This window comes from Salmo trutta, chromosome 36 (assembly GCF_901001165.1).
Source record: "Salmo trutta chromosome 36, fSalTru1.1, whole genome shotgun sequence".
Classification (NCBI taxonomy): domain Eukaryota; kingdom Metazoa; phylum Chordata; class Actinopteri; order Salmoniformes; family Salmonidae; genus Salmo; species Salmo trutta.
The window spans coordinates 23,646,486-23,668,633 of NC_042992.1; the positions used below are offsets into that span (position 1 = coordinate 23,646,486).

General features: G+C 41.5%; 1 protein-coding gene across 3 annotated transcripts in view; it reads left to right on the forward strand.

Moving 5' to 3' along the window:
- The first annotated feature begins 151 nt into the window (after nucleotides 1-151).
- Nucleotides 152-22,148, forward strand: part of LOC115175684 (DNA topoisomerase 2-beta) — a 45,727-nt gene continuing 23,730 nt past the window's right edge. For 2 of the 3 annotated variants that reach the window (XM_029735120.1, XM_029735121.1), the window contains exons 1-9: nucleotides 152-658; nucleotides 10,471-10,695; nucleotides 11,378-11,468; nucleotides 13,457-13,520; nucleotides 20,082-20,227; nucleotides 20,496-20,593; nucleotides 21,086-21,298; nucleotides 21,539-21,712; nucleotides 21,953-22,054. In XM_029735120.1, the coding sequence (XP_029590980.1) occupies nucleotides 617-658; nucleotides 10,471-10,695; nucleotides 11,378-11,468; nucleotides 13,457-13,520; nucleotides 20,082-20,227; nucleotides 20,496-20,593; nucleotides 21,086-21,298; nucleotides 21,539-21,712; nucleotides 21,953-22,054 (1,155 nt within the window). In that variant the 5' untranslated portion in view covers nucleotides 152-616. The remainder of the gene's footprint in view (nucleotides 659-10,470; nucleotides 10,696-11,377; nucleotides 11,469-13,456; nucleotides 13,521-20,081; nucleotides 20,228-20,495; nucleotides 20,594-21,085; nucleotides 21,299-21,538; nucleotides 21,713-21,952; nucleotides 22,055-22,148) is intronic. The other variant, XM_029735122.1, reaches the window with a different exon arrangement.

Below are 22,148 nucleotides of genomic sequence, written 5' to 3' on the forward strand. Positions count from 1 at the left end.
TGCATCCTAAGTAAGAAAAAGTAGTGCGGTCGGTGTTTCTACTACCACCTACTGGTTAGAAATGGCAAGTACATCGTGGGGCATGTATATATATTTTTTCCATTGGCTGAAGTACCGGCGCCTCGAAAAGCAAACACCGGATTGGTGGGTTCCGCTGTGGGGGATTGTCGCTTTGCGGATGGTGGAACCTGACGGAGGCAGGCGGCGGTGTTATTATTTGTGAATGAACATTTTGGTATTGATTTACAGCCGTATTTTAAAGTAATTTTATTTATACAGTATTTCAATTTATTTTGTACTACATTACATTTTGTGGAACTATTTAACGTCTGGATTTTGTACAGTAATTTATACACATCGGCAAGTAGCACGCAAGCGTTGACGATTTCAGGCCTAGTTTTAACCACCGCTCGTCGATTTTAACAATAGCCGCGATACAGTCCCCCATCTTGAACTATTTTGACAGACATTTTATACTTGTACTGACACAGAAAATAACCCAATGGGGTCCGTTAACTGAAAGCATTCCTGAGTTTATGGACTATATTGTATGCCGGACTTTTCAGTATTTTATCTGCTTAGTAGCATCACTCAAATTTAGGGAAACAAAAGGAAGATGTCCAACGGCGCAGCAGGAAGTGGGGGTCTGACTTGGGTGGTAAGTTACTATTTTGTTATGTTGCATTACTGGACATGTTTGCTTTATCGCTTCAGCTAGCGTTGATCATTTTGTCGGGATGCAAGAGAGAAATTCCCCAATTTGTCAGGAGCTGGATATTTGTAAAATGGCCAGTGATAACTAGCCAGCAGCTAATACATTCCTTTAAACTATCATGCGCCTATTCAAGATGGGCCATGATTTTGGGATATTCATTTAGCAACGATTGCCCGGCACATACAATCACAGATTGGTCCACCAACGTCAGATACATTGTTTTCTTTATCATGTCATTCGGCAACATTGCTTTTCAGTGAGTGAGCCACTTGGCCAATGGCAATGCCCCACTAAGTTCTTTGTTGCAATACACGTCTAGTGTGATTGATAGTCAGTTTGCATATTTTACATGCACGCCGTTTGAATATAGAACCTTGACTGTGTCTCAAATACCGTATTTCGTAGGTAGCCTAATCTCTCTCTATAAAAGAATTATACGACATATTCCTTAAATGTATTTGCACCACATTTGGTCAGCTAACGTTAGTTTTAGCAGCGGCCAGCCCGTAGATACGGCAGCACAATTTGGGACCTGTGTAAAGCTAGCCACAAGGATTAGCCACAATAGTGGAATTTGTGGTTTTCCTTCTAAATAAAAGTCCCCCATTTGAAAGTGATTCAAACGGATACAAATAGTGGAATCGTGACATATTTGGACTAGATAATGCTAAACAAAAGACACTTGGTTAATTTGTCAAATCTGTTGAAATCGAACTGTGGATGTATTAAACTTTAGTGCATACAAGTATGCCCCCAATGCAATTCTGTAGAGCCTAACCTATGGATTTTGCACCCATGAAATGGGGTATCGGCCTTCTCGGTGACACTCACAGAACACAACTGTGTAGAGTTTACACAAATATTAGGTCTCTGGTAATTTAAAATGTATTTATACATATCGGGTAGGGTGGGAAAGCCACGGATCCATTTCAGAACAGGTATAACTTTTGGACCCTTGAAGACCTCTAGCTTAAAGCAATGAGTGATGTATTTGAAGGGCAGCGGTGCATTTTGAACCCACGACCTCTGTTTTTCAATTGGTTCCTCAGAACAGCACTGGTCCATTTAATTGAACGTTGTATTACGTTTTTTGGACCTGAGTGCAGCCCTGTTTTCTATTTATTTTTTTAATGAAATTAAAATGGTGACATCATTTTAAAATAAATGTCGCACCAAAATGAGCGTAACAACATATTGGGCCATATTATCAGGCTGGTGTGTTATTTAGCAATAAGAAAGTATCACCTGTAGCCCAACTGATACAGTATAGTTGCTATAAATAAATAGATGGGGTTGCCCATCTGTATTTGTGCTAATCATTAGCTAGATTTGTATTTTTTTTAAATTTAAACTGGCAAGTCAGTTAAGAACAAATTCTTAATTACAATGACGTCCTAGGAACAGTGGGTTAACTGCCTTGTTCAGGGGCAGAATGACAGATTTTTACCTTGTCAGCATGGGGTTTCAATCTAGCAACCTTACGGTTACTGGCCTTAATGCTCTAACCACTAGGCTACCTGCCGATCAGTGCTTCCCAAACTTTTTCAGTCATGGCCCCTTCATCATAGGGGAAGTAAGGAGGATAGGTTGCTGCTGGTCAGAGTCTGAGACAGGCATGCTGCCTCTGACTGGGGAGAAAAACAGGCTAGCTTGAGCCTACTGCCTGAGGTTCAGAGAAACAGCCCTTCTGTAATTATGTGGTTTACTGGAACCAGGTTTCAAAGTTTATAATACTACCAAAGTTGACTTAACTCACAAAATTGAGCCCAATTTAACCGTGACCAATAATCACTTGTTTTTCACTCCATCACTTCGCAATAGAAACCTTCTCCATTTAATTTTTTTTCTTCTAATTAATTCTTATTTATGCTTATGAATTTACCATGTTAAATATAATTGTACTTCTTCATTTATTACAAGTTAGCTCAGAGAATGAAGTGTTTTAAGAGAGTGGAGAGAAAGAGGTGTTATTGGGCAACTTTTTTCCCCTTCACAAAAGAACAGCCTCTGAGGACCGGACAAAACCAAGCATAATTGGTGGTGGGGGGATTCAATCATAAAATGAAGAATAGAGTAGTACTGTGTAGTTTAAAGCCACAGAAGGCCAGTAGCTAAGGTGGGAAAATAATTTTAAATTCATCAAGATCATCATGGTACACTACCGGTCAAAAGTTTAGGTTTTTCTTTATTTTTACTATTTTTCTAAATTGTAGAATAATAGTGAAGACATCAGAACTATGAAATAACACATATGGAATCATGTAGTAACCAAAAAAGTGTTAAACAAATCAAAATATATTTTATATTTGAGATTCTTCAAATAGCCACCCTTTGCCTTGATGACAGCTTTGCACACTCTTGGCATTCACTCAACCAGCTTCACCTGGAATGCTTTTCCAACAGTCTTGAAGGAATTTCCACATATGCTGAGCACTTGTTGGCTGCTTTTCCTTCGCTCTGCACTCCGACTCATCCCAAACCATCTTAATTTGGTTGAGGTCGGGGGATTGTGGAATCCAGGTCATCTGATGCAGCACTCCATCACTCTCCTTCTTGGTCAAATAGCCCTTACACAGCCTGGAGGTGTGATGGGTCATTGTCCTGTTGAAAACAAATGATAGTCCCAAACCAGATGGGATGGTGTATCGCTGCAGAATGCTGTGTTAGCCATGCTGGTTAAGTGTGCCTTGAATTCTAAATAAATAACAGTGTCACCAGCAAAGCACCCTCACACCATAACACCTCCTCCTCCATGCTTCATGGTGGGAAATACACATGTGGAGATCCTCCGTTCACCTACTCTGCGTCTCACAAAGACGCGATGGCTGGAACCAAAAATGTCCAATTTGGACTCCACACCAAAGGACAGATTTCCACCAGTCTAATGTCCATTGCTCGTGTTTCTTGTCCCAAGCAAGTCTCTTCTTCTTATTGGTGTCCTTTAGTAGTGGTTTCTTTGCAGCAATTCAACCATGAAGGCCTTATTCACGCAGTCTCCTCGGAGCAGTTAATGTTGAGATTAGAGATCGGCCGATTAATTAGGGCCGATTTCAAGTTTTCATGACAATCGGTAATCTGCATTTTTGGACGGCGATTACATTGCATTCCACGGGGAAACTGCGTTGCAGGCTGACCAACTGTTATGCAAGTGCAGCAGGAAGACAAGGTAAGTTGCTAGCTAGCATTAAACTTATCTTATAAAAACAATCTTCACAATCACTAGTAAACCTAGTAATATCATCAACCATGTGTGGTTAACTAGCTTGTCCTGCGTTGCATATAATCAATGCGGTGCCTGTTAATTTATCATCGAATCACAGCCTACAAACGAGGGATGATTTAACAAAAGCGCATTCGCAAAAAAGCACAATCGTTGCGCGAATGTACCTAATCATAAACATCAATGCCTTTCTTAAAATCAATACACAGAAGTATATATTTTTTAAACCTGCATATTTAGTTTAAAAAAATTCATGTTAGCAGGCAATACTAACTAGGGAAATTGTGTCACTTCTCTTGCGTTCATTGCACGCAGAGTCAGGGTATATGCAACAGTTTGGGCCACCTGGCTCGTTGTGAACTAATTTACATAATTATGACATAACATTGAAGGTTGTGCAATGTAACAGCAATAATTAGACTTAAGGTCGCCGCCCGTTTGATAAAATACGGGACGGTTCCGTATTTCACTGAAAGAATAAACGTTTTGTTTTCAAAAGGATAGTTTCCGGATTTGATCATATTAAATGACCAACGGCTCGTATTTCTGTGTTTATTATATTATAATTAAGTCTATGATTTGATAGAGCAGTCTGACTGAGCGGTAGTATTCATTCAAACTTTACTGCGTTTTCCAGCAGCTCTTAGCAATGCTTGCTTCACAGCGCTGTTTATGACTTCAAGCCTATCAACTCCTGAGATTAGGCTGGCAATACTAAAGTGCTTATAAGAACATCCAATAGTCAAAGGTATACGAAATACAAATGGTATAGAGAGAAATAGTCGACACGTCATAATTCCTATATTAACTACAACCTAAAAGTTCTTAACTGGGAATATTGAACCATCAGCTTTCATATGTTCTCATGTTCTGAGCAAGGAACTTAAACGTTAGCTTTTTTTACATGGCACATACTGCACTTTTACTTTCTTTTCCAAGACTGTTTTTGCATTATTTAAACCAAATTGAGCATGTTTCATTATTTATTTCAGAAAAAATTGATTTTATTTATGTATTATAATAAGTGTTAATTGTTCATTCAGTATTGTTGTAATTGTCATTATTACAAATATATAAATCATCCGATTAAATCAGTATTGGATTTTTTTGTTGCTCCAATAATCGGTGTTAAAATTATTATCGGTCAACCTCTAGTTGAGATGTGTCTGTTACTTGAACTCTGAAGCATTTATTTGGGCTGCAATTTCTGAGGCTGGTAACTCTAATGAACTTATCCTCTGCAGCAGAGGTAACTCTGGGTCTTCCATTCCTGTGGCGGTCCTCATGAGAGCCAGTTTCATCAAAGCGATTGTTTTTTTAAAGTTTTTTTTTAGAACTGCACTTGAAGAAACGTTCAAAGTTCTTGAAATGTTCCGCATTGACTGACCTTCATGTCTTAAAGTAATGATGGACTGTCGTTTCTCTTTGCTTATTTGAGCTGTTCTTGCCATAATACGGACTTGGTTTTTAACCGATTAGGGCTATCTTCTGTATACCCCCCTACCTTGTCACAACACAACTGATTGGCTCAAACGCATTAAGAAGGAAGGAAATGGCACAAGTTAGCTTTAAGAAGGCACACCTGTTAATTGAAATGCATTTTGGGTGACTACCTCATGAAGCTGGTTGAGAGAATGCCAAGAGTGTGCAAAGCTGTCAAAGGCAAAGGGTGGCTATTTGAAGAATCTCAAATATAAAACATGTTTGATTTTTTTAATAACACTTATGGTTACTTCATGATTCCATATGTGTTTTTTTGTAGTTTTGATGTCTTCACTATTATTTTACAATGTAGAAAATAGTAAAAATAAAGAAAAAACCTTGAATGAGTAGGTGTGCTAAAACTTTTGACCGGTAACGTATATTAAGTTATTTTTTTGGGGGGGGTCAAAATTGACCCGTTTCTGATATTGGGGTCATAATAATACATGGGACGTATACAGCGCTTTTCAAGGATCCAAAGTCACTCTTCAATTCTAGAAATCAAAAGGGAAGAACTAAAAAACAAGAGTCAAACCAAAACCTAAGACTAAACAAAAACATGAATTAAGAGAGGGGTTGGCTCAAAGAAGGGAAAGAGTGTGATGTATGGGAGAGTAGGGTTGGGATTTGGGATACGAACCCGGTTTAGTGTAAGGGGTGGGATTGGAGTTAGGATATGAACCCGGTTTAGTGTAAGGGGTGGGATTGGAGTTAGGATATGAACCCGGTTTAGTGTAAGGGGTGGGATTGGAGTTAGGATATGAACCCGGTTTAGTGTAAGGGGTGGGATTGGAGTTAGGATATGAACCCGGTTTAGTGTAAGGGGTGGGATTGGAGTTAGGATATGAACCCGGTTTAGTGTAAGGGGTGGGATTGGAGTTAGGATATGAACCCGGTTTAGTGTAAGGGGTGGGATTGGAGTTAGGATATGAACCCGGTTTAGTGTAAGGGGTGGGATTGGAGTTAGGATATGAACCCGGTTAAGGTTTTGGGTTAGGTGCTGCTCAGTATGGGGAAGAGAGGGGTGTCTTTGTAGTGTATTTCTTTGCGTGGGGGGGGGAAGAGGTGCTTAAGGGTAGGCCTTGTCAAAGAGGTGGGACTTTGGGAGGGACTGAAAGATAGTGATGGACTCTGAGTCACGGATGACTGGAGGAAGGGAGTTCCAGAGCCTAGAAAGAACCCTGGAGAAGGCCCTGTCGCCGAAGCTCTGGCCACATCATCGACCTGGGATGATGTGGCCTGCTGTGGTGGAATGGAGTGCGCGTGTGGGATGGTAGGGGAGAAGGTCTGTGAGGTAAGGTGGTTGGCGGCAAGGTGATGAAGGGCTTTATAGGTCAGAAGGAGGATCTTGTACTCAAGATGAGTACAAGTTACACACCTGGCTGAGACTAATATTGGTGAAGTGAAATGGAAAAAATAACTTGTTTCAAAAGAATTTAAAACGGAAAGGTGGTGTGTGCTTATGTATTCACCCCCTTTGCTATGAAGCCCCTGAATAAGATCTGGTGCAACCAATTAACTTCAGAAGTCCCATAATTAGTTAGATTGCACACAGGTGGACTTTATTTAAGTGTCACATGATCTGTCACATAATCTCAGCACCTGTTCTGAAAGGCCCCAGAGTCTAAAACACCACTAAGCAAGGGGCACCACAAAGCAAGCAGCACCATGAAGACCAAGGAGCTCTCCAAACAGGTCAGGGACAAAGTTGTGGAGAAGTACAGATTAGGGTTGGGTTATAAAAAAATATCCGAAACTTTGAACATCCCACAGAGCACCATGAAATCCATTATTTAAAAAAAGTAAAGAATATGGAACCACAACAAACCTGCCAAGAGAGGGCTGCCCACCAAAACTCACGGACCTGGCAAGGAGGGCATTAATCAGAGAGGCAACAAAGAGACCAAAGATAACCCTGAAGGAGCTGCAAAGCTCCACAGTGGAGATTGGAGAATCTGTCCATAGGACCACTTTAAGCTGTACACTCCACAGAGCTGGGCTTTACGGAAGAGTGTCCAGAAAAAAGCCATTGCTTAATAAAAAAAATAAGCAAACACGTTTGGTGTACGCCAAAAGGCATGTGGGAGAACATATGGAAGAAGGTACTCTGGTCAGATGAGCTAATGGGCCATAAAGGAAAACGTTATGTCTGGCGCAAACCCAACACCTCTCATCACCCCGAGAACAACATCCCCACAGTGAAGCATGGTGGTGGCAGCATCATGCTGTGGGGGATGTTTTTCATCGGCAGGGACTGGGAACTAGCTAACCGCCATCCATCAAGAATTTCTTGAAGGAAACCTGTTTCAGTCTTCCAGAGATTTGGGACTGGGACGGAGGTTCACCTTCCAGCAGGACAATGACCCGAAGCATACTTCTAAAGCAACACTTGAGTGGTTTAAGGGGAAACATTTAAATGTCTTGGAATGGCCTAGTCAAAGACAAGACCTCAATCCTATTGAGAATCTGTAGTATGACTTAAAGATTGCTGTACACCAGCAGAACCCATCCAACTTGAAGGATCTGGAGCAGTTTTGCCTTGAATAATGGGAAAAAATCCCAGTGGCTAGATGTGCCAAGCTTATAGAGACATACCCCAAGAGACTTGCAGCTGTAATTGCTGCAAAAGGTGGCTCTACAAAGTATTGACTTTGTGGGCTGAATAGTTATGCACGCTCAAGTTTTCAGTTTGTCTTATTTCTTGTTTGTTTCACAATAAAAAATATTTTGCATCTTCAAGGTGGTAGGCATGTTGTGTAAATCAAATGATACAAACACCCAAAAAAGGTTGTAAGGCAACAAAATATGAAAAATGCCAAGGGGGATGAATACTTTCGCATGCCACTCTAGCCTCGTTATTTATATTTTATTCTAACTATTTTATTTGTATCTATTTGCAAATGTTCTTGCTTTTTATCTGCTTTGTTGGGAACGGGCTCGTAAGTAAACATTTCACGCTATAGTCCACACTTGTTTTATTCGGTGCATGACAAATAAAATTAGATTGATTTGTGCAGTGCGTATGCAATTGTAAAGTCTAATTTATCCAAAGAGTTTTTACTTTTGTGTCAAATTAACAAATTATTATATTTTGTATAACAACATTCCGACCTTGTTTAGCATTATCTAGTGCAAATATGGCATGATTCCACTTTGTATCCGTTTGAATCACTTTCAATTGGGGGACTTTTATTTTGAAGGCGAAGTGCAAATTCCACTATTGTGGCGAATCCTTATTGTGGCTAGCTTCATACAGGTCAATTTGGGTGCCACTGGCAGCAGATAGACAATGGAGCAGCTGGCTGTCTGACAGAAGATGAGATAATGAGGTCATGCAGAATTCTTTCAGTGTGTTTGAGCAACCAAGATTAGGTTCTTAGCAGACCTAGTATATAATACCGTAATTTCCGGACTATAAACCGCAACTTTTTCCCACGCTTTGAACCTCGCGGCTTAAACAATGACGCGGCTAATATATGGATTTTTCCCACTTTCAATTTTTTTTCTCCAAAAAAACACATTCTGTGATGTGCTCAGTTTTTTGCCGGCATGAAGATTTCATTAGACCAATGAAATTGCCTAACGGGTTAAGGTCAAACAACTTTTTTGTTTACTGTTTAGATTAAATCGAGCGCTCTCAAACTTCCCATCATTCTGATTACGGTAGTCATTTTGTCACCCTCATGGCAAAGACACAGAGAAATGCATATGATGCAGCTTTCAAGTTGAAGGCGATTGATCTGGCTGTTGGAAAAGGAAATAGAGCTGCTGCACGGGAGCTTGGTCTTAATTAGTCGATGATAAGACGTTGGAAACAGCAGCGTGAGGAATTGACTCAGTGCAAAAAGACAACTAAAGCGTTCAGAGGGAAGAAAAGCAGATGGCCCGAACTAGAAAATGAGCTCGAAGACTGGGTCAACACACAGAGAGCAGACGGCCGAGGTGTTGCGGCTTATAGACGTGTGGTTTATTTATGTTCAAAATATTAATTTGTTTAAAATTCAGTGGGTGCGGCTTATATTCAGGTGCGCTCAATAGTCCGGAAATTACGGTACTCAAGATTCATTTTCCGTTCAGATCTTGTCAGAGCAAATATCACAGAGTGGTGGACTGTCGTGAGCTAAATGGCTGCTTTGGCTTGATAATCTGATTATGACTTGCTGTGAGAGTTGGGGTAAACCATAGACCATATGGAGTGAACTGTCTTGGGTCCCCTGTTTGTTACTAATAGGCTGATGAGAATTGTGAGGGTCTGTTGCTCAGATACCTCCCCATAGAGAAATGTAAACAGATCTCAAGGGCCACAGGTGACAGGGACTGCATTTTACTCAACCACTGTGTTTGTTATTGCACAGTGGATTATTTGCTCAGTTTATATAAGCCTATTGCATGCTCAACGGCTCTGGATCAATTGTGTACATACATTACCAGAACAATACCGTTTAGATTTCCCTATGCTTGAAACGTTTACTTTTTTATTTGATAAAGTTTGCTCCTCAGACTCAGTCACTTTTTGGCCTCTCCTTGGGTGCAATCCTAAGTATTTAACAATGGGATCCACTGCCTTAACCAATGGTGTCTACTGTGGGTGTGTGCTGGGCTAATTAGCCTAACCAAGTAAACCTTCCAAGTTCCAACCAACCCACTAATCAACCAACCAACCAAAGCGTTAAGGAGCATTGACAGAAGAATTTGAGGCTACACTGGTCTAGTAGGATTTAGACCAGGGGTGTCAAACTCATTCCATGGAGGGCTGAGTGTCTTTTTCTTTCAGTTAAGACCTAGACAACCAGGTGAGGGGAGTTCCTTACTAATTAGTGACCTTAATTCATCAATCAAGTACAAGGGAGGAGCGAAAACCTACAGACACTCGGCCCTCCGTGGAATGAGTTTGGATGGTCTAAGTCCCGTGTCAAACAATCAAATTCAAACAAAACGGCTACTGCTGTGCCTTAGTTCTGACAATCAGCTGCCAGTGCCTGCAGACACAGAGTTCAATCACTTATCTCTAGTGTCATTTTTAACAAAGCTGTGCACATGTGTCTAATACCAGACCCTCTTTGATAAGAAGAATGCTGCCAAGAAGAGGGAGGAGGAGGCAGCAGCGGCGGCGAACGGCAGGGGCGATGGGGGCAAGGCGGAGGGAGGAGGTGGAGGAGCCAAGAAGAAGGGAGGAGAGAAGATGTCAGTGGAGAGGGTGTACCAGAAGAAGACCCAGCTGGAGCACATCCTACTGAGGCCCGACACCTACATCGGCTCTGTGGAACCGGTCACCCAGGTGGGTTCGGTTTCTTCATGACTGTAGACGTCTAGCTTGTGTTCAGGAGGGTGCAACAGAAAACAAATGTTTTTTTCACTCCTGTTTTGTGCCAAATTAACTTTACTCATATTCTACACCAGTGGTTCCCAAATGGAGGGGTTCGGCTTTAAACTTGCTCTTGAAAGTTGTAATAGGTGAATGCACAAGATGTCATTTTGAAATTGGGTAGTGAATCATCAGCTCCTCTTGTCATGTTAGTCATTGCAGACCTTAGAGAGCTATAACTTTTCAGAAATCTCCAGATACACTAGCCCATGTCAGCTGTTTTTTTTATTTAGGTTTCTTTGCCCATAGATATTGTTGTAATTAGTCACTCAAATATCACATGATTACACATTAGACATGGCAAAATGTATAGAATTGAAAGAAAATTTGCTTTAAAACTGTTAAATGTTCTTTGCACCCCATGAGAAAATGTGTAGAATTGCTGGAAATAAGCTTCAAACCTGCAAAATTCTCTCCACCAACGAGGGGTGTGTACAGTTTGTGTCATGATCAGTACTTGTGTCAATGTTAGTCACAACAACATCCAGTTCTCTAGATGGATCTAACAGAGAAATGTGGTGTTGCTCTTTGTTGTTGCGTAGTGAAGTATTATGAATGGTTGATCAATAGACGTATACCCTTTAAACCCTTTCAGCAAATGTGGGTTTTCGATGAAGACCTTGGGATGAATCTACGAGAAATCACCTACGTCCCTGGATTATACAAAATCTTTGATGAAATTCTTGGTAAGTCTATTTATCAGGGTATTTTAAAGCAGAACATACACAGGTAACAAGGTTGTCATTATGAACTAGCCATAGCACTCAACTGATTAATAACAGCCTAATAATAAACTATCAGTTTATATCAGGCCCAGTTATTACTGTGATGGCCTCTGATGGACATTCCCTCAAGATCGGCAGGTGGGGGCCTCCCGAGTGGCGCAGCGGTCTAAGGCACTGTATCGCAGTGCTAGAGGCGTTACTACAGACCCTGGTTCATTCCCAGGCTGTGCCACAACCGGACGTGGCCGGGAGTCCCATAGCACACAATTGACCCAGCGTTGTCCAGGCTGGGAGGGTTTGGCCGGTAAAGCGACTCCTTGTGGGGGGCTTGGTGCCTGCAGGCTGACCCCGGTCACCAGTTGAACGGTGTTTCCTCTGACACATTAGTGCGGCTGGCTTCCAGGTTAAGCTGGCAGGTCTTAAGGAGCGAGGTTAGGCGGGTAATGTTTCGAAGGACGCATGACTCCACCTTCGCCTCTCCTGAGCCCGTGTTGCAGCGATGAGACAAGATCGGAATTAGGAAGAAAAAGGGGGGGGGGGGGGGAGATGCGGCAGGTAGCCTAATAATTAACAAAAAGGTCGCTGGATCGAATCCCCGAGCAGACTAGGTGAGAAATCTAGTTGCTCCTGTAAGTCTCTGGATAAGAGTGGCTGCTAATAGACTAAAATGTAAATGTAAGAGAACATAAAAATGTCAATTGTTTGACGTAGATTCTATTTTTAGTGGTCCCGTGTGGCTCAGTTGGTAGAGCATGGTGTTTGCAACGCCAGGGTTGTGGGTTCGATTCCCACGGGGGACCAGTACGGTAAAAAAGAAATGTATTCACTACTGTAAGTCGCTCTGGATAAGAGCGTCTGCTAAATGACTAAAATGTAGATGTATTTTAGGCATACTTTGCTATGTCAGTAGACCAGTTGCTATGTCAGTCGACCGGTCTAAATTTGACATTTGAGTCATTTAGCAGACACTTTTATCCAGACAGACTTACATACAATCTATTGTTGTAGGTAGGATGATATCATTTTTGTACACCAGTGACTGGAGATGAAAACAAGATTTTTAGCTAGGCCTAATATCTGGTCCAACAATACCTCTGAAACATCAATTAGATTGAACCTGTTTTGTAGAGGAGCTAGCTTGTCCTGTGTTCTGTGGACAGCCTGTGGCCCCCTCCTCCTTGCTCCTACTCCTCATGTAGTAATTTGTCTGGAATGAAGAGCCGTCTGAGGAAATCTTTTATTGGTTGTCAGTCACACACTGATTAAGGCAAGCGGCAGTAGAATCCAGCGCTAGTCTCGCTTATGTGTTTGGCTGACTGGCACATTAACATGGTGTACAACCAATTATTGTACCGGAAAATGTTAGGCTTATGCATTGATTAAAAGAGGAATACCCCTGTCCTGTAAAATAACGTTTATATCAGGCAGTACCTTGAGCGATCAAACTACTGGAACTCGGTCATATGCAATGGAAGAAGACATGAGAAGACATCATGTTTTTGTGCTCTGCACACTGTGCTCATTTTGCTGTTTTATACTGGTGATAAGGTAATGACAGCCGTCTGTCCTCGCTGCCCAAATATTCACTAGTTCCTACCACATCTCTGTAATTACTGACTAGACATAACTCACACAGGGTCAGTCACACAAGGTCACATTACAACCAAAGCAAAGGCTTTATAATGCAAACCGTATAACACACAGGAGACTTGATTGAGGCTAATTTACTTTTCAATATGTTTTCACTATGAGAGACTTGCTGTGTTGAAAGGATGTGGTTTTTGGATTTTATAGGCCAGGCGAACATTTAGGCTATTGATTCTCAAGTGTGTCTTAAGCTCTTGATGAAAATGCCAGTACCAAGTATCTTCTCCATAGTTTCTATCAACACAATTGAATCCCTGCAGTCTCCTACTTCTCATTTCAACATGTTTTTCTCTACTCCACAGTCAACGCGGCCGACAACAAACAGCGGGATAAGAACATGTCGACCATAAAGATCTCCATTGATCCGTAAGTACACATGCACAGTAAGCAGTTGTCAATCATTAGTCAAGTCCAAAAGACGTACAGTGCACGTGGCTTAGGTAGGCATAGCAGCTTCTCTGATGCAGCTGTCATGAATCTGTCATTATCATAAGTTCTGTTTAACAGTCCTGTTTTGTGTCGGCAAAGCCCCCTGCTCGTGCGTAGGAGTCAAATCATTTGAGCATAGCAGCGTCACCTCAAACAAAATGCGCAGTGCGTGCTGTCTAGGTAGGTGCAGCCGCGTCCCTTCATTGGAAAACAATGGCTCGCCCATTGCCATTTCTGCTGTTAGAATGTGAAAGCCCTTTCAAGCATCATTCTTTGAGGTAGTTGAGTGAGTGACTGTTTTTAGAAGATTTAAACAAAATGAATACACGTAGCATGATGCTTTCACTCTTTAATGCCATCAGATTGTCACGCTGCCTGGGTCTCTCTAGACTTCTTGCCGTTAAATGATTGATATTTTAGCGCCGTTATTTGGAAATGGTTCTGGTTGGTTCTGGTTGACCAATAACATAAATCTGTAACGCAGTAGTTCATCTCACTAGTAGCCTTATAAATATACACTGCCTTCAGAAAGTATTCATACCCCTTGACTTACTCCACATTTTGTTACTTTACAGCGTGAATTCAAAGTAGATTAAATACATGTTTTTTTCTCACCCATCTACACACAATACCCAATAATGACAAAGTAAAAACATGTTTAATTTTTTTGTTGTTGCAAGTTTATAAAAAATAGAATACAGAAATATCTTATTTACATAAGTATTCACACTCCTTTACAGCTGTGAGTGTTTCTGGGTAAGACCTTACAGTATTTACAATATTTGCCCATTATTCTTTAAAAAAATTCTTCAAGCTCTTTCAAATTGGTTGTTGATCATTGCTAGACAACCATTTAAGTCTTGCTGTAGATTTTCAAACAGATTTAAGTCAAAACTGTAACTCGGCCACACTTATATTTGGCCTTGTGTTTTAGGTTATTGTCCTGCTGAAAGGTGAATTCATCTACCAGTTTCTGGTGGAAAGCTACCATTATGCTTCAAAATAAATATGGAGAGTGGTACTTAGTAATGTGTTGTATTGGAAATTCACTGCTAGACTGCGGGACCTTACAATTATCTGTATGTGTGGGTACAGAAATGAGGTAGTCATTAGAAAATCATGTTAAACACTATTTTTGCAGACAGAGTGAGTCCATGCAACTTATTTTGTGACTTGTTAAGCACATTTTTACTCCTAAACTAATTTAGGCTTGCTGTAATAAAGGGTTGAATACTTAATAGCTCAAGACATTTCAGCTTTTAATTTTTCATTAATTTGTAAGATTTTCAAAAAACAATTCCACTTTGACATAATGGGGTATTGTGTGTAGGCCAGTGACAAAACATCTACATTTAATCCTTTTTAAATTCAGGCTGAAATGCAACAACATTTGAAAAAGTCAAGGTGTGTGAATACATTTTGAAGGCACTGTATCAAGGCATGAGGATTTTTCTGTGGGAGGATGTCTTTGAAAATGCAGAGCATCCATTTTGTTGAAGTGATCTGACCACTGTGATGCCTGTGTGGTTTGTGTTAAAGTCTGCATTGTGCATGCTTCAGCTGAGTATTTAGTTGTACGTAGATTCCGTGGCACAGTTTCTGGTTGCCTTGGTAGTTCTCTAGCAGCAAGGGGTTGTAGTGGAGGGGCTTAGGGAGAACAGAGTGAAGACGTGGAGGAGAGAAGCGCCAGAGGAAAAAGAGATGAGCGAGGGATGAGAGGGGAGCGGTGGAGAAGAAGAGGAGATGGAAGAGAGAAAGTAGGGTGTGAGGGAGATAACAGGACCATGGAGAGGAGAGAAACAGGGAGGTACTGTAGAGGCTGAGAGATCACTGGGTAGAGAGAGAGAAACAGGGAGGTACTGTAGAGGCTGATAGATCTCTGGGTAGAGAGAGACAGGGTGGTACTGTAGAGGCTGATGGATCTCTGGGTACAGGGAGAGAGACGGAGGTACTGTAGAGGCTGATAGATCTCTGGGTACAGGGAGAGAGACGGAGGTATTGTAGAGGCTGATAGAACTCTGGGTATAGAGAGAGAGAGACAGGGAGGTACTGTAGAGGCTGATAGATCTCTGGGTATAGAGAGAGAGACAGGGAGGTACTGTAGAGGCTGATAGATCTCTGGGTAGAGAGAGAGAAACAGGGAGGTACTGTAGAGGCTGATAGATCTCTGGGTAGAGAGAGAGAAACAGGGAGGTACTGTGGAGGCTGAGAGATCTCTGGGTAGAGAGAGAGAAACAGGGAGGTACTGTAGAGGCTGATAGATCTCTGGGTAGAGAGAGAAACAGGGAGGTACTGTAGAGGCTGATAGATCTCTGGGTAGAGAGAGAGACAGGGTGGTACTGTAGAGGCTGATAGATCTCTGGGTAGAGAGAGAGAAACAGGGAGGTACTGTAGAGGCTGATAGATCTCTGGGTAGGTCTTAATGAACAGTTGATTCTGGAATTCAGGGAGCTCATTTAACATGCTGTTCACCTACGGCACGGCAATCACAGCAATCTGCTGAATGCACACATTCCCCTGGGGCTTCTGTCTTCACACACACAGAGAGAAAGAGCAGACCACTCAGCACCAGTGTCCTTCAGCGGAGCTCCATGTCTTCTCCCTATAAGGCCCTGTCATATCTCCCAACGCACTCAGGACATGCGTTGGGAGCCCAGAACTCGCTAACGATTATCAGGTCGCTAATGGCCTGGTACTCAGGGCTCGATTGTCCCTCTAACCACTCAATGCAAATGCTATTGAAAATCATATCAAACACATCTTCAAAACAGTATGTTTTGTAACTCACCTCACTGTGATCAATTTGAAGAAAGGAGTTCATCAATGGGTTGGAACTGAGTGGATACATGGTCATTGTGGATGTTCTTTCAAAACCTTCCCATCTGAAACAGTTCAGAAGAGTTTGTGCATATATTATGACAACATTTTGTGATGTTTTTGTTCGTTCCGGACTTGGTGAGGGGTTTGTCAGTTGTTTGGGTACACAAAATTTTTTCTTGAGGCAAGTCACTGAGGTCGTCATTGTAAATAAGAATTTGTTCTTAACTGACTTGCCTAGTTAATTTAAAAAAGTCTACGCCCCTTCGTCGGTGATGGGTCAACAGTAAGGATTCTTCAGTCTTTCTTGTCATTCAATGAGAGAAGACTTGTTTTCATGCACATTGTTTGGTGCAGTATTTCGAAATAAAACATCTTAGATGTAAAATTGCGCAACTAAGATCTCCTTGACAAAAACATCAAAATTAATGACAGATTTATTGAGTTATCTTAGATTAATTCTGACTGGTTTGAGGAAGTGTATACTGGTTACGGCGTCTCAGAATGGACAAACTGTACTGTTTCCGCTTATTTCTCTTTTTTCAAGCGAATGTCTTTTAAGGGAGTATGCGAGCACACTCGTTTGCCTAGCCGACTTCAGCTAGCCGCCAGCCGAAATAAAGCATGCTGATGACGCCATATGCATATTAGAGCGTGTGCATAGAACTATATATGAGGCCAAGCCCGAAATTGTTTTTTTTTATATATAATTTTGCTGTTATACAATACATAGCCTACCGCATATAATGCACGACTGACACATTACCTTTAGCTACCGAATATCTCACCACCACCATCTCCTCCCCTATCTCTTTCATTCCTTTCTCTAGTGTGCAGAGAGGGATTGTCAACACTTGAAATATGTTTTGTTGTGAAAACATGTTACTATTGATGTTCCTGAACAGATTTCACTTGGTTTCCCAAATTAAGCCCTGGGTAGCTACAGGAACCTAGTTGGAGAGCCTAGGACATACAGAGTTTGGGCAGAATATCACCTGTCGCTCAGCAGCCTCCTCAAACAGTGGCTGATGTGTATAGTGAAATAACCTGAGTAGCCTACCCGGTATGAAAAACAAACCTGCGGGAAAGTGGCCTCCATTCGCTATTCGAGTGCATACGGATAACTCTAAGTCTAATGTATAAGGCCTGTTTCAAATGATCACTTTTACGCTCAACCTAGCCACTTCATATGCGCACTCACTCCAGAATGGGCAAAGTATCCTTTCTATTTCATTCAGGTAAGTTCAATTATATTCTTCTTACTATAAAATCAGATAATATAAAATAATGGCATGGGACCAGTGGCGTCTCCTCAGAGGAGGAAGGGGAGGACTATCCATAGTGAATGAAAAACTATCTATACTAATTATATTAACAATATATTCAGAACTCTGTAGGGTAGCACCATGGTGTAGCCAGAGAACAGCTAACTTCTGTCCTCCTCTGGGTACATTGAATTCAATTCAAAACCTAGGAGGCTCATGGTTCTCAGCCCCTTCCGTAGACTTACACAGTAATTATGACAACTTCTGGAGGACGTCCTCCAACCTATCAGAGCTGTTGCAGCATTTTAATTTTTAAAATGTGTATTTTATTTTTTAAAACCAATATTTAACTAGGCAAGTCAGTTAAGAACAAATTCTGATTTACAATGAAGGCCTACCAGAAGGCAAAAGGCCTCCTGCGGGGACGGGAGCAGGGATTACATACATTTAAAAAAAACAATAGTACAAAACACGCATCATGGCAAGAGAGACAACACTACATAAAGTGAGACCTAAGACAACTAGCATGAACTGACATGTTGTCCACCCAATCATAGCATCAGAGAATGGATCTTGTACTGAAATCATAAGCTAAAGCTAGCTTGCACTGCAGTGCATAACATGTGGTGAGTAGTTGACTCAAAGAGAGAAAAAGACAGTTGTTGAACAGTTTTGAACAAATTAATTTCTTCCAAAATTAATAGAGATATTTTGTTGTATATATTTTTTCACTTCTCTTACTTAGCTAGAGTCTAATGCAGCTAGCTAGTTTAGCATAATTAAACACCCGGCTCAAACAGAGAGGGATGCTATTTTAGCTAGCTGGCTATGGCTATCCAACACTGGAACTCATCCAAGTCAAGGTAAGCTTTTGGTTTCATTAATTTATTGCCACTCGGTCCCGCCTGTGTAACTTCTAAACTGCTTGCTGTACACGATACTGCATGATTGTAGCAGGTTTACTAACGCGTTAGTTCTAGTAGCTATGTTGACTATGACGTGGCAATTATGTAGGCTGTGTGTAGCAGTTAGCAGTCCTGATATGAATGTTTGACTTGGAAAGGTTTGTGCGCCTGGTCACAGACAGCTGATGTGTTATGCACTGAAGTCCAAAAGCCAAGGGAAAAGGTGAGAGGAGGAGAGTGCGTAGTTAGATGCGAGAATAAATTATATATACAATGAGCTGTTTGTATGTGGCTGCTATGAAAGTGAACTGTGTGATCAGGGGTTTATTCATTGCGCCGATTCTGTTGAAAAACATTTCTTAAATGGAAGCTAACAGAATGGAACTGGGATAAACATACGTGAGTTTGTCCAATAGAAACTCTTGTTTGCAAATATTGGACTAATGATTACACCTTAGATCAGCTAGATGCAGGCAAGAGTGCAAGGCGGTATTGAATGTGTCACTGCCTGTCACCTTGATTACTCAAATTCTCTCTTCCTGTGTGCACCTACGTTATAAACGTTCATTCGTAGGCTAGGTTGTAACAACCTCATGATGAGTAAAGGGAAAATATATCACGTAGTAGCCTGAACCTATCGATGTTACATTGAGCTGGGTGAATGGAATATGAATGACAGGCATCCAATATGCTGTGATAGAAATAAGGCCATGGTCATGAAAAAAAAAAATAATACTCCTCCCTCATCTTAAACAGCACCAACCGCCAATGCACGGAACATATAAACATATCTTGTTTGCTAAATGAACAAGCCTACAGTCTACGGCATGGCACATAGCCAGATAACATACAGTAGGCCGGACAACATACAGTAGGCCGGACAACATACAGTAGGCCGGACAACATACAGTAGGCCGGACAACATACAGTAGGCCGGACAACATACAGTAGGCCGGACAACATACAGTAGGCCGGACAACATACAGTAGGCCGGATAACATACAGTAGGCCGGATAACATACAGTAGGCCGGATAACATACAGTAGGCCAGATAACATACAGTAAGCCAACTCATATTCTGTTCTTCTGAAATGCATTTTCTTCATACCATAATGTTTCTTTAGACCTGACTAAAATAAATAATGGATTTATTGTGATGGTGTATATTAAATTGATTTATTAGACTTTATAAATTGTAGATGTTCAAAAATCACGCATCAGTGGCTTGTATGTATGGAGGCCTGGAGATGCTAAACATTTATGTTAATTAACGGTCAATTACCGTGAGACCGGCAGTCTTTTACATGACAGTAACCGGCTGACAAAATGTCATGACTGCCAGAGCCCTAATCTAAAGGTTAGTACATCTAAATGGAAATACGTAGTGGTTATTCAAGTTGGGTCAGGATGTTTGTCTGTCCTGTGAAGTTCTTTGGCATGCATTGTTTATCTCTCCTTGTTTATCCCTCCTTGTTTATTCCTACGTTCATCATCCTCCTCTCTTACTTCAGTGAGTCCAACACCATCACCATCTGGAACAATGGTAAAGGCATCCCCGTGGTGGAACACAAAGATGAGAAGATGTACGTTCCCGCTCTCATCTTCGGACACCTCCTCACCTCCAGTAACTACGACGACGAGCAGAAGAAAGTCACAGGTGACAAAATCCCTCTGAAAACGAGAATCTAATGAATTAATTATTGTCCATTTGTGTAACACCATTTCATATGGTTTCGATAAAGCTTCAGACAGAACGTCCAACCTAAACCATTTTTACTGTCTGCTTTTATGATCTCAACTGAATAGTTTTGTAGCACCCCTTGCAGTGCTTAGTAACACAACACTGGAATGAGAGAATGACTATAGCTCTTCAAGGACAATCTCTCCATAGATGAAAGCATGTCTCCCTTCTGTTCTCCTCCTAGGTGGAAGGAACGGGTACGGTGCTAAACTCTGCAACATCTTCAGCACAAAGTTCACAGTGGAAACTGCCTGCAAAGAGTACAAACACAGCTTCAAACAGGTACACACAACGAGAAAGCACAGTGTGATTGACATCTGTTGTTTAGTCAACCTTGAAAATAACCTTCTTCAAACAGCTGAACTCCAGTTGATGTTTTGTAGGAGTACAGTATGTAAGGGGGTGAGTATGAGTTGATTTGCTCTGCCGGGGGTGGTCTCACAGGATTTTTATGTTGATATTGTAGGATTCTACATAGTTTTGGGGAATTTCGGTTATTTCTCGTAAGTCAGATGGTTGTTGTCTTTGTGTGGTTTGGCCTACAATTGTCACTTTCAATGAAATGACTCACCAAAATAGTGATAGTTTGTTCAATCAGTTTCACAAGGCTTTTTATTAACTCGTATCTCTTTGATGGAATTTCACCAGTCACCATATTTAATTCTAGTTTTCTTAATGTGAAGAATGTAGTGCATTTCATGACAATCTTTGTTCCCTTCTTTCTCTCTCTTTCCCCCTCTTTTTCTCTCCCCCTCTTTCTCTCTCCCTCCTTAGACCTGGCAGAACAACATGGGGAAGACGAGCGACCCCAAGATCAAGTTCTTTGACGGGGACGACTTTACGTGCGTGACCTTCCAGCCGGACCTGTCCAAGTTCAAGATGGAGAAGCTGGACAAGGACATCGTGGCTCTGCTCACCAAGAGGGCTTATGACATTGCTGGCTCCTGCAAGGGCGTCAAAGTCATGCTCAACGGGAAGAAACTCCCTGTAAGTCTCCCCCATGTAACCGCACATAGTAAGATGGGCTGTCCCATATACACAGACTATATGCTGTACATAAGGTGCCAAGTCTTGGAAGACCCTGGGCAGAACGTTTTGACTTGAAAGAAAACAGCTCATTTCACTACACCTGTTTCAATACAATGCCATTTGCTAATAACCTTTCCAGAACCAGAGCCACTATCCAGACCCGGTTTAGGCTCCTCTCACCTGTCCTTGTCCTCCCAGGTGACCGGGTTCCGGAGCTACGTGGAGCTGTACGTGAAGGACAAGCTGGATGAGGTGGGCGTGGCCCTAAAGGTGGTCAACGAGTCCGTCAACGAGCGCTGGGAGGTGTGTCTCACCATGAGTGAGAAGGGATTCCAACAGATCAGCTTCGTCAACAGTATCGCCACCACCAAGGTAACATCCCCTCAGGGAATTACGTTGTTATTTTACCAGAAATCTACCCTTTCATTTGGAAAACTATGACTTGACCAATCTAGGAATAAGGGACAGAAATGAAGTGCCATTTGCATGTATAAAAAATACTGGGATGAGTGTGCGTTTTAATGGTATTCACATGTTGGAGTATGACTTGAATCACTTTCGACCACATCAGACATGTTTTATGTACTACACTGCTTGTTTTGTGTCATTCAGGGTGGCAGACACATTGATTACGTGGTGGACCAGATCGTAGCCAAGCTGATAGAAGTGGTGAAGAAGAAGAACAAAGCTGGTGTCTCAGTCAAACCCTTCCAGGTTAGTTATTGCTATCTTATTACTGTGTTATTACTGTCATGTTACTACAATAGTGTTACTAGTGATTACATTTCTTAGTACACTGGTATAGGAG